Source organism: Triplophysa rosa, linkage group LG18, assembly GCF_024868665.1.
Source record: "Triplophysa rosa linkage group LG18, Trosa_1v2, whole genome shotgun sequence".
NCBI lineage: Eukaryota > Metazoa > Chordata > Actinopteri > Cypriniformes > Nemacheilidae > Triplophysa > Triplophysa rosa.
This window is the reverse complement of record NC_079907.1, coordinates 20,629,245-20,648,788: the sequence shown is the minus strand read 5'-3', so window position 1 is coordinate 20,648,788 and position 19,544 is coordinate 20,629,245. Positions and strand designations below refer to the sequence as shown.

At 39.9% G+C, this 19,544-nt stretch overlaps 2 protein-coding genes across 2 annotated transcripts; one reads left to right on the top strand and one right to left on the bottom strand.

Moving 5' to 3' along the window:
* Positions 1-458: 458 nt before the first annotated feature.
* Positions 459-6,315, top strand: tbx6 (T-box transcription factor 6). The gene is made up of 8 exons (XM_057359304.1): positions 459-528; positions 2,392-2,602; positions 2,763-3,030; positions 3,527-3,670; positions 3,819-3,889; positions 3,995-4,056; positions 4,270-4,540; positions 4,626-6,315. Exons 1-8 carry the CDS (start codon positions 459-461, stop codon positions 6,313-6,315), a joined length of 2,787 nt encoding a protein of 928 aa, XP_057215287.1.
* Positions 6,316-8,696: 2,381 nt separating this feature from the next.
* Positions 8,697-17,995, bottom strand: prodh2 (proline dehydrogenase 2). Its single transcript, XM_057357833.1, has 10 exons — positions 17,798-17,995; positions 17,464-17,654; positions 15,972-16,098; positions 15,735-15,806; positions 15,125-15,205; positions 14,865-15,008; positions 12,551-12,717; positions 9,178-9,288; positions 8,986-9,074; positions 8,697-8,893 (listed from the first exon to the last, which is right to left on the bottom strand). Exons 1-10 carry the CDS (start codon positions 17,993-17,995, stop codon positions 8,697-8,699), a joined length of 1,377 nt encoding a protein of 458 aa, XP_057213816.1.
* Between the last annotated feature and the right edge of the window lie 1,549 nt (positions 17,996-19,544).

Here is a 19,544-nt window from a genome sequence, read left to right as displayed (position 1 = left end):
AGCGAGATTAACGTAACCATCTCGATAATGAAAGGTTTTGTATTGACTTAGAGCTGTTACACTGTACACAACATGTTACACAAAATTGCCACTGTCATTCAAAAACATTTCAGTTTGTAACCAGTCCGTGTGTATTAGAGAGAGCTTGTATTTATTTAACCAGCGTTTTAAGACCAGGAGTGCTAGCCCAAAAGCTGAGCCTGGAGAAACATAATAAGAGGGAGGAAGTGTGAAGACCTCACCATTTGGTAAATGTGTGAAGGTACACTCACCTATATAATACACAAGGAGGCCAACGGAGAGGCATTAGAAGAGAAGACACAGAAAGTAACACTCATCCTTTGGACATTGGAAACACATAGAAAAGAAGCTAGTTGACACCATTTAAACAGATTTACTTAATTATGAAATGTCAATGAGTTAACTTGAAGAAATCAAAAGAACATCAACCAACAAAAATGCTGGGTGTGGAAATGTACCCTAGTTTGGCCCTGGGACCTCAGAGACTGAGTGACTGCTTTTACAGAGGTAAGAGAGAATTTATATCTTTCAGCAGAAAAAAATACACAGAAGGAAAAAGTAACAGTATGCATGCATTTAAACGAGTCTAAATTCTATTTAATGATGTGGATGAAGTGAGAAAATTTACAGTAGTTTCAATAGATACAGTGCCCTCCACTATTATTGGCACCCTTGGTAAATATGAGCAAAGAAGGCTGTAAAAATAAATCTGCATTGTTTCTCCCTTTGATCCTTTATTCAAAAAATCTACAATATTCCAACATTTCATTCAAATAAAACGATTTGAAGTGGGGCAAATACCACATTATGAAAAAAATGTTTTTCTCTAATACACCCTGGCCACAATTATTGGCACCCTTGTATTCAAAACTTTCTTTAACCTCCATTTGTATGAAAAACAGCTCGGAGTCTTTTCTTTTATGTCTGACGAGGTTTGAGAAGATATGGCAAGTCATCCGAGTCCCTTCCTTCATACAAAATCTCTTAAGACCCTTGAAATGTTGGTGCCCTCTTATCTTAAGTTCGTCCCACTCATTTTCTATAGTGTTCAGGTCAGGGAACTGGGATGGCAATGGCAGGATCTTGATTTTGCGTTCAGTGACACATTTCTTGTTGATCTTGATGTTTACTTTGAACCAATGTGCTGATGGAAGATCTAACCCGGACCCATCATAATACTTCTAGTAGAGCGAGTCAGGTTTTGATTTTTTGATTTGTTGGTATTTGATATAAAACATGATGCCATGTATCTGAACAAGAACCAGAACCTCTGGTATAAAAGTAGGTTCACAACAATAAAGATCTGGTGACATATTTAACTGTGGACATGGGGCACTTCTTTATCCCTGTGTGCACCAAACCTATCTTGTGTTATTGCTGCCAAAAAAACTCTTTTTCATTCCATATGGCCATTGAACCCAGTCCTGGCTGAAGTTCCAGTATGGTAGATTAATATGGTGCAGTTTATTTTTGTATAAGAGCAGAAGATTTGTTTCTTGAACAGTGTCCCAAACAGCTTGTGGTGATGGAGGTGCAGTTTTCCTTTATTTTTATTCAATGCATTCTGACCCCCAAATTCAACTGATTATTGCAATTGCAACATCTACAGTCCATTAAAACTTCTTGATCATTGCTCTGATGTTGGAAATTAGTTTTTTTTATTGTTTTAACTATTTCCTTAAAGCCATTGTGTATTTTGTGTAGCTCAACAGAACTATATTGCACATCAGAACTATATTCTTTGGTTTTAACCATTGTGATGAGTGATTAAGGGGGTTTGGGCTTTGTGTTACTAATATTTACTATCCTGTGCAACAAGAAGTCATGACGGGACAACATCAGGTTTCTAGTCACCTTGGTGTGCTAAGAAAATGTAAATATCTATGGGAATATACTTGGGAGATATTTTACTCATAAGAATTTCTAAGGGTGCCAATAATTGTGACCAGGGCGTATTAGAGAATTTTATTTTCATGATGTTATATTCCCCCCACTTCAAATTGTTTTACTTTAATGAAATGTTGGAATATTGTAGATTTTTTGAATGAAAGATCAAAAGGAGAAACAATGCAGATTAATTTTTTTCTTCTTTGCTCATATTTACCAAGGGTGCCAATAATAGTGGAGGGCACTGTAGCTATGTGGAACGTTCATTTGATCTGACCAGTTATAAATTGCTTTTTACTTACAAAGCTGTTCACTTTAAGTCCTATTCAAGAATTATAATAGCAGATATAAACATAATTGTATTAAATATGAATATGTAGTGTTATTTTGGGATTATAAGTGAATTAGAAGGGGCCCTCTTCTGATAACACAAAAGTTACATGTGGCTTCTTACTGTCGTTAATTCTGACTTGCTGCCTGTAGATCGTGAGCCCTCTGCCCATGTGCCGTTATACCCAAACACGTGCGACATGGCTGCTCGTGGCCTTCCCCCTCGGCTGCTGCAGCCCCCTCCTCCCACCGCCGATCCATCTGGGAATCCTCAGGATACTGTCAAAATGGAACTTGAAAATGCATCACTGTGGAAACAGTTCAGTTCAGTTGGCACAGAGATGATTGTTACAAAGAAGGGCAGGTTAGAACATATTTTGGGAATATAAGCTACTTACTATCAATACAATTTATGATTTATGCGCTACTTTAGTCATTTGTTTAATACAAGTTACTCACGATACTTTTCATTGTCTGAAAAATATTTATCGTTCACTTTCTTTCTCAACCTTTCCTACACTCAGGAGAACGTTTCCACAGCTGCGCGTGAAGCTGTCAGGACTGAACCCAACACTGCGTTACATTCTTCTTTTAGATATTATACCTGTTGATTCCTCTCGCTACCGTTTCCAAGACAACAGTTGGCAGGTAGTAGGTGGGGCAGAGGCTCGGTTGCCAGACCGCGTCTTTATCCACCCAGACTCACCCGCAACTGGTGAGCACTGGCAGGATCGCACCATATCATTCCACCGGGCCAAACTCACCAATAACACATTAGACGCACAAGGATATGTAAGTAATTAATGACAAAGTATTCATCTATGTTTTGAAAATGTTCAAAGAGTAATGGCAGTTTAAGCCAATTTTGGCTATTACAGGTATACTTTACAACAGTGTTTTCCAATCTTGGTCCTGGAGTACACCCAACAATGCACACTTTTGATGTCACTCTATTCTGTCACACTCTTCTGAGGTCTTGGAGTCTTTACTAAAGAGCTGATAAATTGAAACAGATTTGATTAGAGAGGAATGGAAAATGTGCAGTGCTGGGGGTACTCCAGGACCAGGATTAGGAAACGCTGCTTTCCAATAATGTTGAAATGATTCATTATCAATGATTTATATTTATTATATAATGCCTTAACTCACATACATTCAAACGTATATGTATAACACTGTATATGTTATGAGTTGTGAGTAATGACATTCTAATGAAACTCTCAGAACTGCTGAGAACCAATATTCCTGACATAAATCCAAGTAATTTCCAACATTTGTTTTCACAAAGGTCATCCTCCACTCCCTGCATCGATACCAGCCACGCATTCATGTGATAGAGGCCCGAGACGTGTTGATGTGGGGAAGAGCTCAGCACTCTTTCACCTTTCCTGAAACACAGTTTATTACTGTCACTGCATACCAGAACAGCAAGGTACAAGAAAGTGAAATATATCAGACAGATTCATATGTAAAACCTTTAAAATAATCAGAAAGTGAAAGAAAATGATGATTAATACAAATTATCCTTCACTGTGTTTTCTAAAATATATATATATATTTTTTTAAATATTTTCTCCTAGATCACTGACCTAAAGATCAACTCCAATCCTTTCGCAAAAGGATTTAGAGAGAACGGAATGAACTGCAAGAAGTAAATCACAAACAAATTCATGCATATAACAATTACCTGCATAAACATGTCTTGACACCAGGATTGAGAATAAAACACTTAACAATTTCTTTACAATTTTCCCAGACAAAGAGAGGCACGGTTAAAGAGGAAAATCACATCCAATCAAGAGGACTCATTGGATATTGGTGAGGACATTTGTGTTTTGAAAAATTACTTCCAAATCAACAACCTATCAAAATAAACACACACACAAAGTAAACTAAAACATCAAAGTTTGTTTTTCTGAAATATTTATAACAAAATGCACAATGCACAGCAATGTCTACAATGAGTCTCTTGTTGGTTTCTCAACTATAGCTTTTGTAATCAGTAGTATTTTGTCTGCTTACCGTCCTCAGAATCTTGTGACCCTTGTGATTCCACTGAGCTCCTCCCACAATCTGTGGAACTCACAAGCTCCACCCTCTCCATTATGAACACTGCCCTCCCTATTACAGGCTCCAGCTTTCACACAGATGTACCATCTCTGCCAGAAGAAACATTCTCTGGCCAACCACTTGTCCTCAGTCAAGCATTTTTGACTTCTGAAGTGTCTGAGATTCCCACCTCAATGGAGAACCAACAACAACTAACCTCAGAAAACAATGTAAACAACACACTGATGGATGGGTAAGTCCTGTAACTTGCTCTATGAATTTTCCACAGAAGTCATTGTTTCGATGCATGTTAATTAAATATGTCTCTACTCTAACAGGTCTGGTCAAACGATGGGCCTTTCTGGATACATGTCAAGATTTCCAACCCCCCAGCTCAGCTCCTCAGCACACTCATCAGGACCTATGCCTCAGTCATCTTCCATCTATTCTGCAGTGTCCTCTACACATAATTCTGATATTGAGCTTCCTCACTCCTCCACAACTGCCTCTCAACCCTCTATGCCCACATATTCCTCTATGCTTTCATCAGATTATAATTCTCAAATTTCCTCCACAACTATCCCCACCTCTACAACCTCTCCTCTTGGCTCTTCTTACCCTTCTATCTCTCACTCCACACCTTCGCACCTTCTCCCCTCTTCATCCTATCGCTCTCTTCTTACATCAGATCAATCCCAGGACAACCTAAGTCCTCATACACCTACAAATCCAATTTTCCAATCTATTCCACCTCCCTCTTGTCAAGGTACTGGGTTAACTATTGACCCTGCTCAAAATCAGGTAGATGATGGTGGATTAAGATCCACCAGTGCAACAACAACCCCTGTTATCCAAAACTCATCCCAAACATCCTTTCCCTTTCCCCCGATGCAGTCTTCAGCCGATCCTGACCCAACATCTCCTCCATGCCAAAGCCTACCCCAGACTGCTCTCTCCTTCCCAGCTGTGCCACAGTGCAACCCTAACCCCAATCCCACTCCATCTGACCCAAACATGACTCCAACTGCTTTCCCATTTCCTCCTTCTGCACAGTCTACCACTAACACTATAATGACTCCTTCCAATTCAGACATGACTGTCCATCCCTTTGCCTCTGTTCAACAGAATCATAGTCTTCAATTGAATACTGCTGAACCTACCCAAAATCCAGCAGCTTGTTCTTTTCCACTTCCCCAACCATTATATACCTCAGGTCTGAGCACTCTCGCAGCAGTTCCAAATCCAATTCATTCAACAGCTGGACCTTTTTCTTTCCCACCCACCAATGTTATCAATCAAGGCCCAATACAAGCTGTTTCCAGCACACTTCAGCCCACCACAGCATACCCAATACAGCCATTTCCTGCATCTTTATCCAAGCACAACCCTCCTGGGTCAAACCCCTTTCCATCATCCCACACCTCTTACCCCTTCTCTACTCATATTCAATCTGGTCCACATCCTCTCCAGAGCATGGCTCTGCCCTCATCCAGCTCAATTCATAGTTACACAGCAATTTCTAACACTGCCCAAATTCAGCCTTGCTTTACACAGTCATACCCTAATCCCTCCTTCCCTCACATTCCACCCCAGGCCGCAAACCTTTCTCAGATCTCATCTCAGTCCTTTCCTCCCATTCAGCCATCAAGCACCTCTCAGTTATTGCACCCTTCTCTTCCAAATCCTTCTATCCCCTCAGCCCATCCACAATGCACTGCCTCTACAAATGCATACCCTGCTGTTGCTGCCACTGAGATAGGCACCTTCTCACAACTGAATTCTGCTGCCCCCTATCTACCAGACATGGTACTGCACCCTTCTTTGCTCCCTCTGGATACCTCTCTCTCCTCTTTGGCTCCCCCCTCCCTTTATAACCCCTTTCCTGCCTACTCACTGCGTCTTTGCCAGGACCCACGATCCTCGCTGCAATTACCTCTCAGGCATATTTATAGGCAGCCACAACATGCCCATACTCATGCTCATGGTCAGGGGTCTTACTTTGATCTTGGAGGAAGAGCATTATTCTGACAATAAACAGTAAATGACAGTAACATGACCAAGATTTCATGGCCAAGCCATTGGTCTGACAATTATGATAGCACTGCAAATTTTGTTAAAAATGGTATTTTAAGTATTTTTACTCTTTGTAAGGTTTCTGTTTGTTATAGGATTCTAAATTGTAGCTATAGTTAACCTTTATTCTAATCTTTAATAAACAAAGTTGTACATTTTAATGTCCTTGTTTGTGCTGAATTTACAAAATAAAATGTGTTTTTTTTAAAACATGATTTTCATATGATGTTGACCAGGCTACAACACAAGGAATCTTGAGAGGGAAATAATATAATATTGGTATGGGGAAATGTTTCTTTTATTTTGTTTGTTATTAAGTTATATTTAATACTATCAAATTGTTTTGATAAATGTTATTCTCAAATTCTAATAGCATCATCATCAAACAAGTGAACATATTTGGACACTTGTCATAATTTCGAAATTAATGCAACATCATCCGCCAATACAAAATGTTCCTTTATCTGTATTTCAATTAATTCAACCACTACTCCTCCAGGGCTGTGTCCAAAAACCAATGCACAGTATAAGTACCCCTTACAGAAAAACTACAGACATTTCACATCTGCAAAAACATTTTTCATTAGGGTACCTAGCTAGTAAGAACTTTCTGGCAGTTTACAGTGCATGGCGTAACTTTGTTTTGAAAAGTAGTGGGGACAAAGACGACAAAAACAGTCCTTTAATAAATTGTTTCTGTAAATACTCGTTGGGAATATTTATCATATATAGTGGGCGGTCTGTCCATTGGCTACTCCTCTTTTCGACCACAGCTCTCACAGTATGTGGTTCACGAACTGTCATTTAGGGAAGGTCACTTGGCTGTTGCAGTGCATTACACTTAAAAACAGTTTAGTTCTATGACTAAAAATGTCACTTTTTCATTGGTTTACACATTTTTATGCTTGGACACTGAATGTACTGAATGCATGCGCGAATGATGCGCGCATTTCATACTGGCCTCGTTTCTGGATAAGAATATAACTTATGAGTGCGAGCAACAGGAGATAGTGAGAAAGCGGTGCGTCCTCCATTTTCCACAAATTTTAGATGTTAATGGTCCTAAACAATACACACCTTCCGCAACCACAAGCATTTCTTAATTTCTTCCAAAAAGTGGTGGGGACATGTCCCACCTATCCCACCCGCAAATTACGCCTATTTTTCAAGGCATCATAACGCCACATTTTATGATACAAAAAACTTTAAAACAAAATCAAATGTATATTCAAAGAACACAGGGCTTATTTCTCAGATCATCATATACATTAAACAAGTAAATGGCCTTTTAAAATGAATTCACTCTTTGTAATTGGTCTACATGCAAAGGGTTGTGGGAAACCATAGGCAGCAAAGAATACATTTCAAAATTGCTTAGGTATCTAATGCAGATTTATTGTGACACATAAAATTGATATAGATTTTTCTTGCTTGCCATTCTTCCTTTGTATTGGGTCAGCAGCATTTTTAGGGTTTTGGACAGCCCAAAAAAGGTTTGGGAAAATGTGACTTTAAGAGTCTGTCCTGAAGTGAACTGAAGTCCGTTCTAACATGTGTCAAAGCAGAGTAACCACATGCAGTTCTGTGAGCACCAGGAAAGTCTTTTCTCTTCATTTTTTATTCAAAACCTAAAGAAATAAACTTTGCTGGATGTTTTCTTTCAAACAATTGTAACATTTGCTCATTAGCAGGTGTCGAGAGTGAATGGTTTAAAAACTGAGGAAGGGTCATTAAAGTCTAGGTGACAATTTCCTCAGCAAACTACACCACCTTCATTCTGTTTTTCCCCTTTCCATTTGGTGATAGACAGAGAAAGAGTTTAAAATAAGGTTATGTAAACAGCACAACACTTAACGACATAGGAAGAGACTGAAGTACAAAATGTTGATATGTGATTTTATATATTTTATTTAATGTAAAAGTTGCTGACAACCAAAGCAAATTACACCATATTTTTGTTTGTTGTATTTTTACTAAAATAAGACCTGGAGACCTAGAAATGGTATTTATTTGACTGTAAAATGGCTTATTTTGCAGTCAAATAAAACCCAACACTTGTATAGGGTTTAAATTGATCTGCTTCAGGATTTTAGGAATAAATTGTTACATCACCGTTAAAAAACTAGTCCAAAACCATCCAATGTGTTTTAGAGTCAATGTAAAATAGTATATGTGACTGCATTTGTATCAGCTCTCTAATGTGATATTTGCTAACATGTATTGAAATTGTAGTACTTTAAAAATTTTCAGGAATTTGAGCTCACAAGAGTGAAATTGTATAAAGGTATTTTTTGTATTGCCTTTTCAATTTCAATCCTCTGTGTTTGCTCTCTTTTCTACTTTTGAGTATTTTTTTTGGCCCCTGTGATCTTTTCCCTAATTCTGCGGCAGAGCTCTTGTCTCAGTAGGTCTCTTTCCTTACGGATGCCCTGGAGGACAGTACGGTTCTCCTGAGCTCTTCGGACCAGATATGGCAGCGTGTTGTCCACTGTTCCGTATGGCACTGATTTGTAAACTGAGAAACCATGTTGAGCTGAAATGGGAGAAGAATCAAGAAAGGCAAAAATAATCCCATGCGTTGTTATTAAAATGAAGACTATTGGGCTATTGATTCCCTCTTCTTACCAAGAGTGAGTGACACATGGTCACACATTCCAAGCAGCTGACCAAAACAGACAGAGCTACTGTCTTTGTCAATTCCTAACTCCAGCATTCTAAAAAACAGAAATAAATACATTAAACATACTATACTGGGATCTTACTGTACATTGCTGGTAATGATCAGATCAGAGAAGTTCACTGTGTGCAAAGGTTTACCGTGTCACTGCCCGCCTGACCGATTCTTCATTGTGAGTGGCAACAATAATCATATAGTGTTCAGGCTTCTCACAAATGAGGTTAAGCATAATCTCCAGACATCCATTATAACTACACAGGTTGCACAAAAATGTAGACATTAAAATACAGTGGTCCCAAAAAGTATAATCAGTGCCTATAAAAGTATTCTTCCCCCCTTCATTTTCCCCCCACATTTAGTTGTTTATGCCTTATGCCAAATGACAACACCATACACCATAATGACAGAGCAAAAACAGATTTGTGACAACTTTGCAAATTTATAAAAAAATAAAAAACAGAAACAATCACATTGCATAAGTATTCATCCCCTTTTCTGTGACACTTGAAACTTAGCTCAGAAGCATTTCAGTTTTGCTTGTTGGTGTTACTACACTTCAATTGGAGTAAACCTGTGGCTAATTCAATTGAATGAGTATGATTGGGAAAGGCACACATCTCTTAATAAAAGCTGAAAATATATATCAGAGCAAAAACCAAGCTATGAGGTCCAAAGAACTGCCAGTGGAGTTCTGAGACATGATTATATCAAGACACAGATGTGGGGAAGAATGCAAACTAAAGTGCTTGGCTGCAGCAGTAGAGACCAAGAGAGTGGCAGCAAATGCCATCCCCCAAAACGCCCAGGCTAACTCGCTAAAAAGGCAACCCTTTATTCGGGAGGGGCAGAAAAAGCTGGCCAAGCCCTTATCCCCAGATTCAGGTGTGCCGAGTATAGCCAGGGATTGGGAAATGCGAGTTGATTTCAACCACAGACTTACCTTCCCCTTGGAAATCGCAGCGACCAATCTGCAGCCAGACATGGTTCTGTGGTCAAGCTCCAGAAGGACATTCATCATAGCTGAGTTGACTGTACCTTGGGAAGAGGCCATTAATGAAACATTTGAAAGAAAGAATCTCCGGTACGCCAACTTGGCAGCGGAGACTGAAGATCAGGGATGGACAGCGAAAGTGTTCCCAGTAGAAGTGTGCTGCAGGGGCTTTGTTTCCAATTCCACTACAAGGCTGCTTAAGGAAGTGGGGATCAGAGGACAGGCCCAACGGACGGTAGTCAAAGAAGTTGCCACTGTTGTTGAGAGAAGCAGACACTGGCTGTGGTTGAAACGGAAGGACACGATATGGGCTGCCAAATGACCACGTAATAAAATGGTGTTGTGTGTTGTAATGTTACGCCATATGGAACCGGGGGCACTGAGCTTGCATGAATGGTTCGAGTGGGGCTAGAACAGCCTTAGCCAACGGGTTGGCGCATAGGGTTGCATTGAGGTGTGATGCCACCGAGCTACCAGCAAAGCAAGTGTTGTTGAGGCTGAAGCCACTCATGGATGAGCTAATTGACACAGGATAACGAAGAACTGGCCAGTGGTGCGGAAAGAAGAAGCCACTGGCTGTGGTTGAGGTGGATGGACACAGCGTTGGGGTGCCAGATGCCCATGTAACAATGCGACACACCCAAGTCTGATCAACCTGTGGTGGGCCTCCCTTGGCCGAGGGTGTCTTAGGCGAGGGTAGGCATCTAATGTTGCAGAGGACGACATTAGATGTCTCTCTGGGCCGAAACACCCTGAGTTGAGGCTGAGGTGCACAACTGATGATGTGTCGCATTGTTGGGAACCATACAAAGGGCATTATCAGCAGCACCTCACCAAAAGGCATCTTTCACCCAGGATAATGGATGTGTTGAAAGTGGGATCGGACACACAATTCATTAGATGTCTCTCTGATAATAGCAAGGAAAGGCAAGTATAAATATGCTATGTATTTCTATAATCATATATCCCCCAAACGCAGAGGACGCCTACCCGATGAACCCAGTGAAACCTCCTTTCCTCTATTCATATTCTTGACTGCTCCCCCTGTCATGCATAAGGCGTGGGAAATGTTCTATTGGGCAATTCAACTGTGCTGAAATAGTGGGATTATAACACCTAGTCCTATTATGCGAATCTGCTGTATTGAAGGTTCACAGAAGCATGTACCTTTCATTATTCATTAATGGAAGATGTTTGGAACAACCAGACCTACTTGAGATGACCTCCTGTTCAAATTACGCAATCGATGGAGAAGGGTCTTGGTAAGATTGGTGACCAAGAAGCTCATTGTCACTCTGGTTGAGCTCCATGATCATAATAAGGAAATGGGAGAAACTAACAGAAGGACAAACATCATTGCAACACTCCACCAAACTGGACTTTATAGCAGAGTGGCCAAACTCAAACCTCTCCTCAGTGAAGACATGTGAAAAATTGAAATTTGACAAAAAACACACTTGAAAATTTGTAATGGTCTATTATATACAGTATACTGTATATACTTATATATTACATATATAATATATAACAGCCACGGAATAAAATCAATAGACCATTACAAATTTTCATTTAATCAGCATTTCTAGATATATTGTGGCCATTCCAGTCCAGTGTCTGTTGAATTTCAACAAAATCAAACTTCAGGAATGACATCCTGTCATCCAAGTCATCCAAAAGCAATGTGAAAGACTGACAGCATGACAAGACACATGAAAACTGTGATCAATCGAGGCTATCACATAAAGTTACACATGTAGACATATTACTATTGTATATCTTAAAAGTGAGTAAGAACTCTGAAAAATACAGAGCATCTTTTCTGTTATCATGACCTGTTTCTCCAGTTTTCATCTTCTGCAAATAAATGCAAATAGAAACAATATTTTTATTTGACATATTGTTAGTAGTTCACAGAATTAAACAAAAATTATAGTTTAACCTAAACACATACTGTACCTATAAATAATAAATTCAGATAAACTGAAATGGTACTTTGAAATGGTCTCTTAATTTAGATATCTAAGGTATGAAAAACATAACACTTCATTATGTAAGGTCTTTATAAACATCTGAACACAATGATGCATATTATATTGCATTTCTGTAAATAGATCTTCCAAAAAACTACACACCGATCCTTTAATTTTTGTTCAGTCTTCGGTGTTAAAAGGTTGCATTAGCAATTACAGAAAAAAATACGAAGGCAAAACATGGCCAGGTCAAAGTGTCTTTTTATCAATTTTACTGTATGAAGAATTTTGGGGTATAATATGTCAAAGTTTACTTTATTATGCTATCCTCACTTACATAAATGAACTACAGTGTCCTGCATCCACTAGTAAAAAATATCAAAAATGATATCTGGTGTTTGAATCATTTTTTGTTTGACTGTATATTAACTATGAAATTATACGGCAGAATCATTTTAGATTTTTTTGCATTAATAAGTCCATGCAATCAAGGAAATTCTTAAATAGGAACAGTTATATATGCTTTTAATGTTAAGTATTATTTGGACTCACCTTTCATTTGTATTTTCCCATGATTCATGTATTGGATCTGTACGCTTCTCTTTCTCAGCTAAATTTCTTTCTTTGTCCATGTAAGCCCCTCTGACAAGTTTAATGCCAAGACAGAACACCTGATCAACGGATGTCTGAATGGCATCACACAACAGATTCCTTGATTCCTGCAGGCAAACAAATAGACCAAGACTGCCTTCAACCAATAGAAGGCTTTCAATGTGCTTTTTTGGTTATCCGCCTACAGTATGTTGCATTTTGCCTGCTGATCCCTACCAGGCTTCTATGCCACTTTAATGAGAAGGTCAACTAGAGTAGCAACATTAAAATCAATGCTGGTCACCCCACCTCACTTACACCAAAGTATAGCCCCTGAAACCCACATCATACATTCATTAACCAGAACAAGCAATAAAATTCATGCTGGTCTTAAGACACAAACCTAAGCCTGTTTGCTGGTTTTAGTTGGTTTCCCAGCCTGTTCAGGCGTGTCTAGTTTAGAAGGCTACGACACATGAATCATCTCGGGTTACATCTGTAACCCTGATTCCCTGACAAGGTAACGAGACGCCTCGCGTGACTGCATCTGAAGCACGTGTGTCAAATAAACTCATAATGATGTAATGAGCGGGATGCCACGCGGACCAAGAGTATAAAGAGGCATCCCAAATGAGCTCAAGCAGCTTACCAAGTGCCGAAGCAAGTGCCTACAGGGATGCAGGGAGTATGGCAAGTAGACGCAGCGTCTCATTCCTTTCTCAGGGAACCAGGGTTACAGACGTAACCCGAGACGTTCCCTTTCGATGGAACTCAAGCTGCGTCGCCATAGCAACGCTTTGGGGAACGAGATGCCGACGCGGCCATACTACCAAATGCCTGTAGCGTGTATGAACCGGACACGGTCAAGGCAACAGTACCTGGGCCCCTAAAGAGGGACCTAGGTCTAAGTTATAAAATTTTACAAATGTGAGCAGCGAGGACCACCCCTCCGCATCACAAACGTCCTGAAGTGAAGCCCCTGACCCTAAGGCCTTAGAGGCAGCCATACCCCAAGTAGAGTGGGCCCTCACGTTAACAGGTGGGGGTATGCCACTAAGTTCATAAGCAAGCGATTATCCACCTGCTCAAGGTGTGCTTGGTCGCCGGGAAACCCTTCCTGGGCGAACCAAAGCAAACAAATAACTGCTCGGTTTTCCTCCACTGAGCAGTCCTGTGAACGTATGCATCCAGTGCTCGCACACACGATGTTCAGCTTCTCCTGGTCCACGCTCCTAAACGGGGGAGGGCAAAAGGCTTGCAGAACAATGGGCCTCGGCTTATTGTTCAGTACCTTAGGCACGTAAACAGGCCTCGGATACAGAAAGGCCTTCACCATCCCCGGAGCAAACTCAAGGCACGTAGGAGATACCGACAGGGCCTGAAGATCTCCCACTTGCTTTAGGGAAGTAATGGCCAGAAGGAACACCGTCTTAAAAGATAGAAGTCTGTCTGGTGCGGTGTCGAGGGGCTCAAATGGAACCCCGGACAGTCCTTCTAAAACGATCGCCAGGTCCCATGTCGGCACCCTAGTGCTGCCTTCCAAAGGAGTATGATAAGAAGAAACTGCTGCCACATAAACCTTCAGGGGGGAAGGGGTTAGCCCAGCAGAGAACCGCTCCTGCAGAAACTTCAGCACCATCTCAACAGGGCAGCTAACTGGGTTCCTCAGACAAGCTGCACACCAAGAGGTGAAGATTCTCCACTTAAGGGCATAAAGCTTCCTCATGGAGGGAGCTCTGGAGTGAAGTATGGTTTCCATAACCTCAGCTGTGAGACCTGAGTCTAAGAGCCTGGCCCCCTCAGAGGCCAGACCCACAGCTTCCATAGCTCTGGATAGGGGTGAAGAACTGCGCCCCTTCCTGAGACAGAAGGTCTCTTCTGATTGGAATCTCCCACGGAGGGCTCTCCAGAAGAGACATGAGGTCCGAGAACCATACTCGAACCGACCCAGACTCCTCGGCTAGATCCAACTGCGACCCCCTCTTGGTCCACGCGGCATCCCGCTCATTACCTCATTATGAGTTTATTTGACACACGTGCTTCAGATGCGGTCACACAAGGCATTCCCCAAAGCGTTGCTATGGTGATGCAGCTCGAGCTCCATCGAAAGGGAAACCATTTTGACCAAACTGAGAGGCCAGTTCAAATCAGTTTAGACAAACAAGCCAAGGCTGGATTAAGCTATTTTTTTCAGCATCGGGGAAAATAAATCATGAAAGATTAAATGTAAGAAAGACACACTGTACATATTCTTTGGCTGTGTACATATACCAACCTTTAGATAGCACTGGTATGTGTTCCAGATCCAGGCACTTTGTTGATTAAACTTTTTCATCATTGCCATGGTAATGAGTGAAAGTGCAGGGTTTATATAAGTGTACTCAGCATCCACAAGAACACGGACTTTATTAGCACTGGCCTATAATATACATTGAAGGACATGAGAGAAAGGCATACTTAGATTTCTTAGGCATTGAAATTATAACATGATGCATTCCTTGTGACTAAGATTTTATCCATTACAAATAATGGTACCTCTCCAATTTTGTTAAGTCTCTGAAGGCCACATAGGAAGTGTGTGTTTTCACTCTCTGATAGGCCAGAAAACGTGATTTCCTATAGGATAAAATGTCTCTGGTTACATATAATCAGTATTAAAGCGATATATAAATGAAGGTGACAGATATAATCTTTGCTCCCTGATATATAAAGAATAAGACATTGATTTAAAAGCTGATGCTGGGGAAAACAATGCATAATTCTGAAACCTTATTAAATAACACAAATCCATAAAGTTCCTCTGTATAAGTTAGCTTTATGAATGAGCCAGTCTCTACAGGTTTCTTTTTGCTGTAGCCTGACTATAGAAACTAATCGTTTAACAACAACTAAAACCTAAATGATCATTTGTGACTTCTTATATCCCCCTCAAATATCAGGACTACAGGGGCATGGTGCAGATCTTTTGTCCAATTCATCAAATCAGTGTTATTCAATAGGGATGCTACCAAATCAAAATGAAACAAAGTATACTGTATATATATTTATAAAATATGCTGAATATAAAAACAATACATCATATAAAATCTGTAACACATAAATTCACGGCTGTGGTGTTTCATTAAGAAATAACCAATATCTGTACCTCTCCTTCCATGGCTTTGACAAGCAAGTTTAGATCATATCGTTCAGTCCTTAGCAGAGAGGTCAGCTTAACCTACAAAAATGAATAATTTGTAACTTAATACCATTAGATATGTGTAAAGATGAGTGACAACATTAAACTGACAAAACAAAAGCAACACCATGTCAAATTTACGAAACATTAATTGCGTTAATTTGAAGACATGAACTTAATCTTGTGATAAGAATAAACACCCACACACAGCTCAGGGCTGAGAAGTGCAGTAATCTTCAGTTGCATCATTGGATTTTCACTCCAGCCTTTACTGTGAGACATGTGTATGCATTCCAACATGGCCACCAGGTTGTCTTCATATCGACGTTCCCTGTATGCTCAGCATGAAAAGTGTATCATATATATGTGTCAAAATTGCCATGAAATTGGGTAAATACAACCTCTGATGAACAACAACACATGACATATTACACAGTGTCATTACATACAGTATTTAAAGAAAATAGGCAAACATGGAAAAGTCATGGGTGACAAAGTAAGGGCACTCTATGTCGAGATAAGATCTGTTCTTTTCATGGTCATTATGCTTTTCTTTTTCAGCCATTTTGTTGTAGATTATTGTCCTCTTGCATGCCCAATACTGGCCAAGCTTTATCTGATGGACATATGGCCACACATTTGACTAGAATACTTTAAGCTTGCAAACCTTAGCTTTCTTAGCTGCAGTCTTTTTTAGAGATAAGAAGCTTCTTCGTGGCAACCCTTCCAGACATGGCATTCTTGTCTGGTCTTTTTCTAATTGTACTGTCACAAACCTCATCATTTACCATGAAAACTGAGTCTGAGGCGTAGTTCTTGGGTTGTTTGCAAGTTCTCTGAGCACTGCATGGTCTGACCTTGGGGTGAATTTGCTGGGATGTCCACTCCTGGGAAGGTTGACAACTGTCTTGAATATCTTCTACTTGTGAATCTTCCTCACTGCAGAACGATGGACCTCAAATTGTTTGGAAATGTCTTTATTATGATTCCAAGTTTGATGGCAGCAACAACTGCTTGTCTAAGTTCATTACTGATGTGTTTCCTGCTTGGCATTGTGTTAACACACACCTGAAAGCTCCAGACCAGCAAAACTGCCAAAATTTCTGCTTTTAGAGATGCTCACACTTGCTGATGATCAATCAATCAATCAAAAGCATTTGATAACCAGTGCCTGACCACTACTTACCCTCTTAATTCAAATGGAAGCGATAAGGGTGTCCTTACTTTGTCACCCATGACTTCATGTACAGAAACCCAGAAAATTCAATATGGTGTCATTACTTTTCTACATGACTATATACAGTATATATATATAGAGAGACGGGGACAAAATTGTTGGTACCCTTGGTAAATACGAGCAAAGGTGGCTGTGAAAATACAGGTATCTCTGCATTGTTTCTCCTTTTGATCTTTTATTCCAAAATCTACAAAATTCCAACATTTCATTAAAAAACTATTGGAACTATTAGTATTAAAATGTTTCATATAGATATAATGACTGTTGGCCTATCTAAGCTAGCTGTCTCCCTCTGTCCTTTTAGTGTTTTTTTTTTGTATTGTGGGCAGAGTACTTTGTACAATTTGGGTCCCCATAAAGACCCCTTCATAAAAAAGATCAAATCTAACACTATAATGTTATTTAACATTAAGAGTTAAAATGCTGAACTCTCGATACAACATTATCCAAATATCCTACCCAGTGCTTTCTCCTAGGTCCTCTTCGATAGGAATGGCCAGCATGGGGCGGAGCCCCAGAGAGCTCATCTTTTGCATGGACTCTGCTATCTCTCTTTCGGTTTCACCAGCAACAAACTGAGCATACACCGATGGACGCAGGACCATTGAGAAAGCCCGCTCACCCAAAACCATCTTCGTAAAGGTCATTAACTGCCAGAAAGAACGAGAGAAAAACTCACATTCAAGTGGCTCATTTCTATGTGCCTCTCATCTGGCACTGTATGGTAATTCATATGTGCACCAGGTGGTGATTATGGATGTATTTGTCAGTGTGATGCAGGTGTATGCCTTACCTTACCACAGTTGTTAACTAGTACAGGGAATGAGCAAAGCCTAAAGACTCCAAGGGCTCGGATGATCTCCCAGAAACTCTTCACTTTAAACGCTCGTGGGTCCTCAAATGTCAGAAAGGCGGGTGCAGTAGGGTCACGAACACCACACTTTGCTACCAGAGATTGTGGTTCAGCCATGCTCATGTGCCGCAGAGACATGAAACGATGTAATACATGTGGCCTCAGAAGAGTATACATCTTCGCTGTTCTTACACTTGTTGAAGATGCCAAGTAAGAGAGGCCTTTTTCAATCAACTAAAATAGGGAGCCGAGATCCCTGTATTTAACAGATTTTCTAATCCAAACAGTCACAGGAGTGATCAATTTTAGCTCTTTATCTCAGCTTGGGTAATTCCTGTGCTTGCTTAGCAAACAGGTCAACTCATACATGCTGTTTTTACATGGAAAATTCATATAGTCACTTATACATACAAGTAGGCTACCAAAACTCGTTTCCACACAGCCACATTAATGACCTGCAAGCATATCAAGGAGAAAGGCCAAATAAATGGTATTAATCAGTTTGGTCCAATTTCCTACAACGATATAGCCACAGTAGTAGTCTAACGACTGACGTCTCAAACACCACAGAAAATGTAAATTTCTCTTACCTTAATATATGTTATTTCATAAATGTATCTTTCAATAATATGGTTGTGTCCAACTTTTATTGCAAATAAACAGGCAGAGGAGAGAACATGAATGGGGTAGAGAGAGGGGAGGTCTACTGGTTAATCACTGACATGAAGTCTGAACTTTGGGACGGAAAGGTTAAGGGACAAAAATTCAGTAACCCATCTATCCAGAAAATATAACAATAAATTTATCCAGTTTTTTACCAACACCATCATGTTTTGAAACAACAACAACAAACGATGCCCAATTATATTCAATTTATTGTGACGTGTGGAAGAATAGAGGGAGGTAATACAAATGAATCAATTAAATAGTAAACTGCTGTGAAAACGATAAGCAAGAGAACAGGTGTCAAAATGACCCTGGGTCCTGGGAAGGAGACAGATTTTGGTGTTGAACAGAGTGATGTGTAAGAGAAAAGGCCATAATAAACTTCATCCTGAACAGTCGGAACAAACAGAAGAGCCAAAAATGAACTACCAAACCAACTTTACTATCTACAGTACTGGAACAAACCTGAACATTTTTTTTTTATTAGAAACATTTTGTTCAGTCGCTACCATTATTAACAGTCGTGTTGCTTTAAAATAGGTCTTCATTACACATCATCATTAAACACCATTTAGGTTGCGCTTTATGATGGACAACCTCATAACTCAATAGCCCCTTACAAGACTATTAAATTATGAAATACCAAGATTTCCTGTTTATAATTCACACATCATAATAAAGCACCAGAACATTGTTATTCATGTAACGTCAAAGGCTGTAGCACAGAAAAGTCTTCCTTTGTAAACACAACTTGCAACATCAGCACATACTCATCCTAGCTCCGTGTTTGCACAAGCAGCAAAACTAATGCACTGGTAATGTAATATTCTGAAATTGTTAGGACTGATTAACCAGCGTTTCAAAACAGATTCCGTTTACACATTACTTTAAACATAGGTTTTGTGTGGTGACTCAACATCTTCTGTTTGGACATTTGTGTCCCACCACTGACGGAAATGGTGCTAATCTCCTCCTGCAAAGTTAGCAAAAGTTAAAATCCCTCACACCTACAAACCCACTT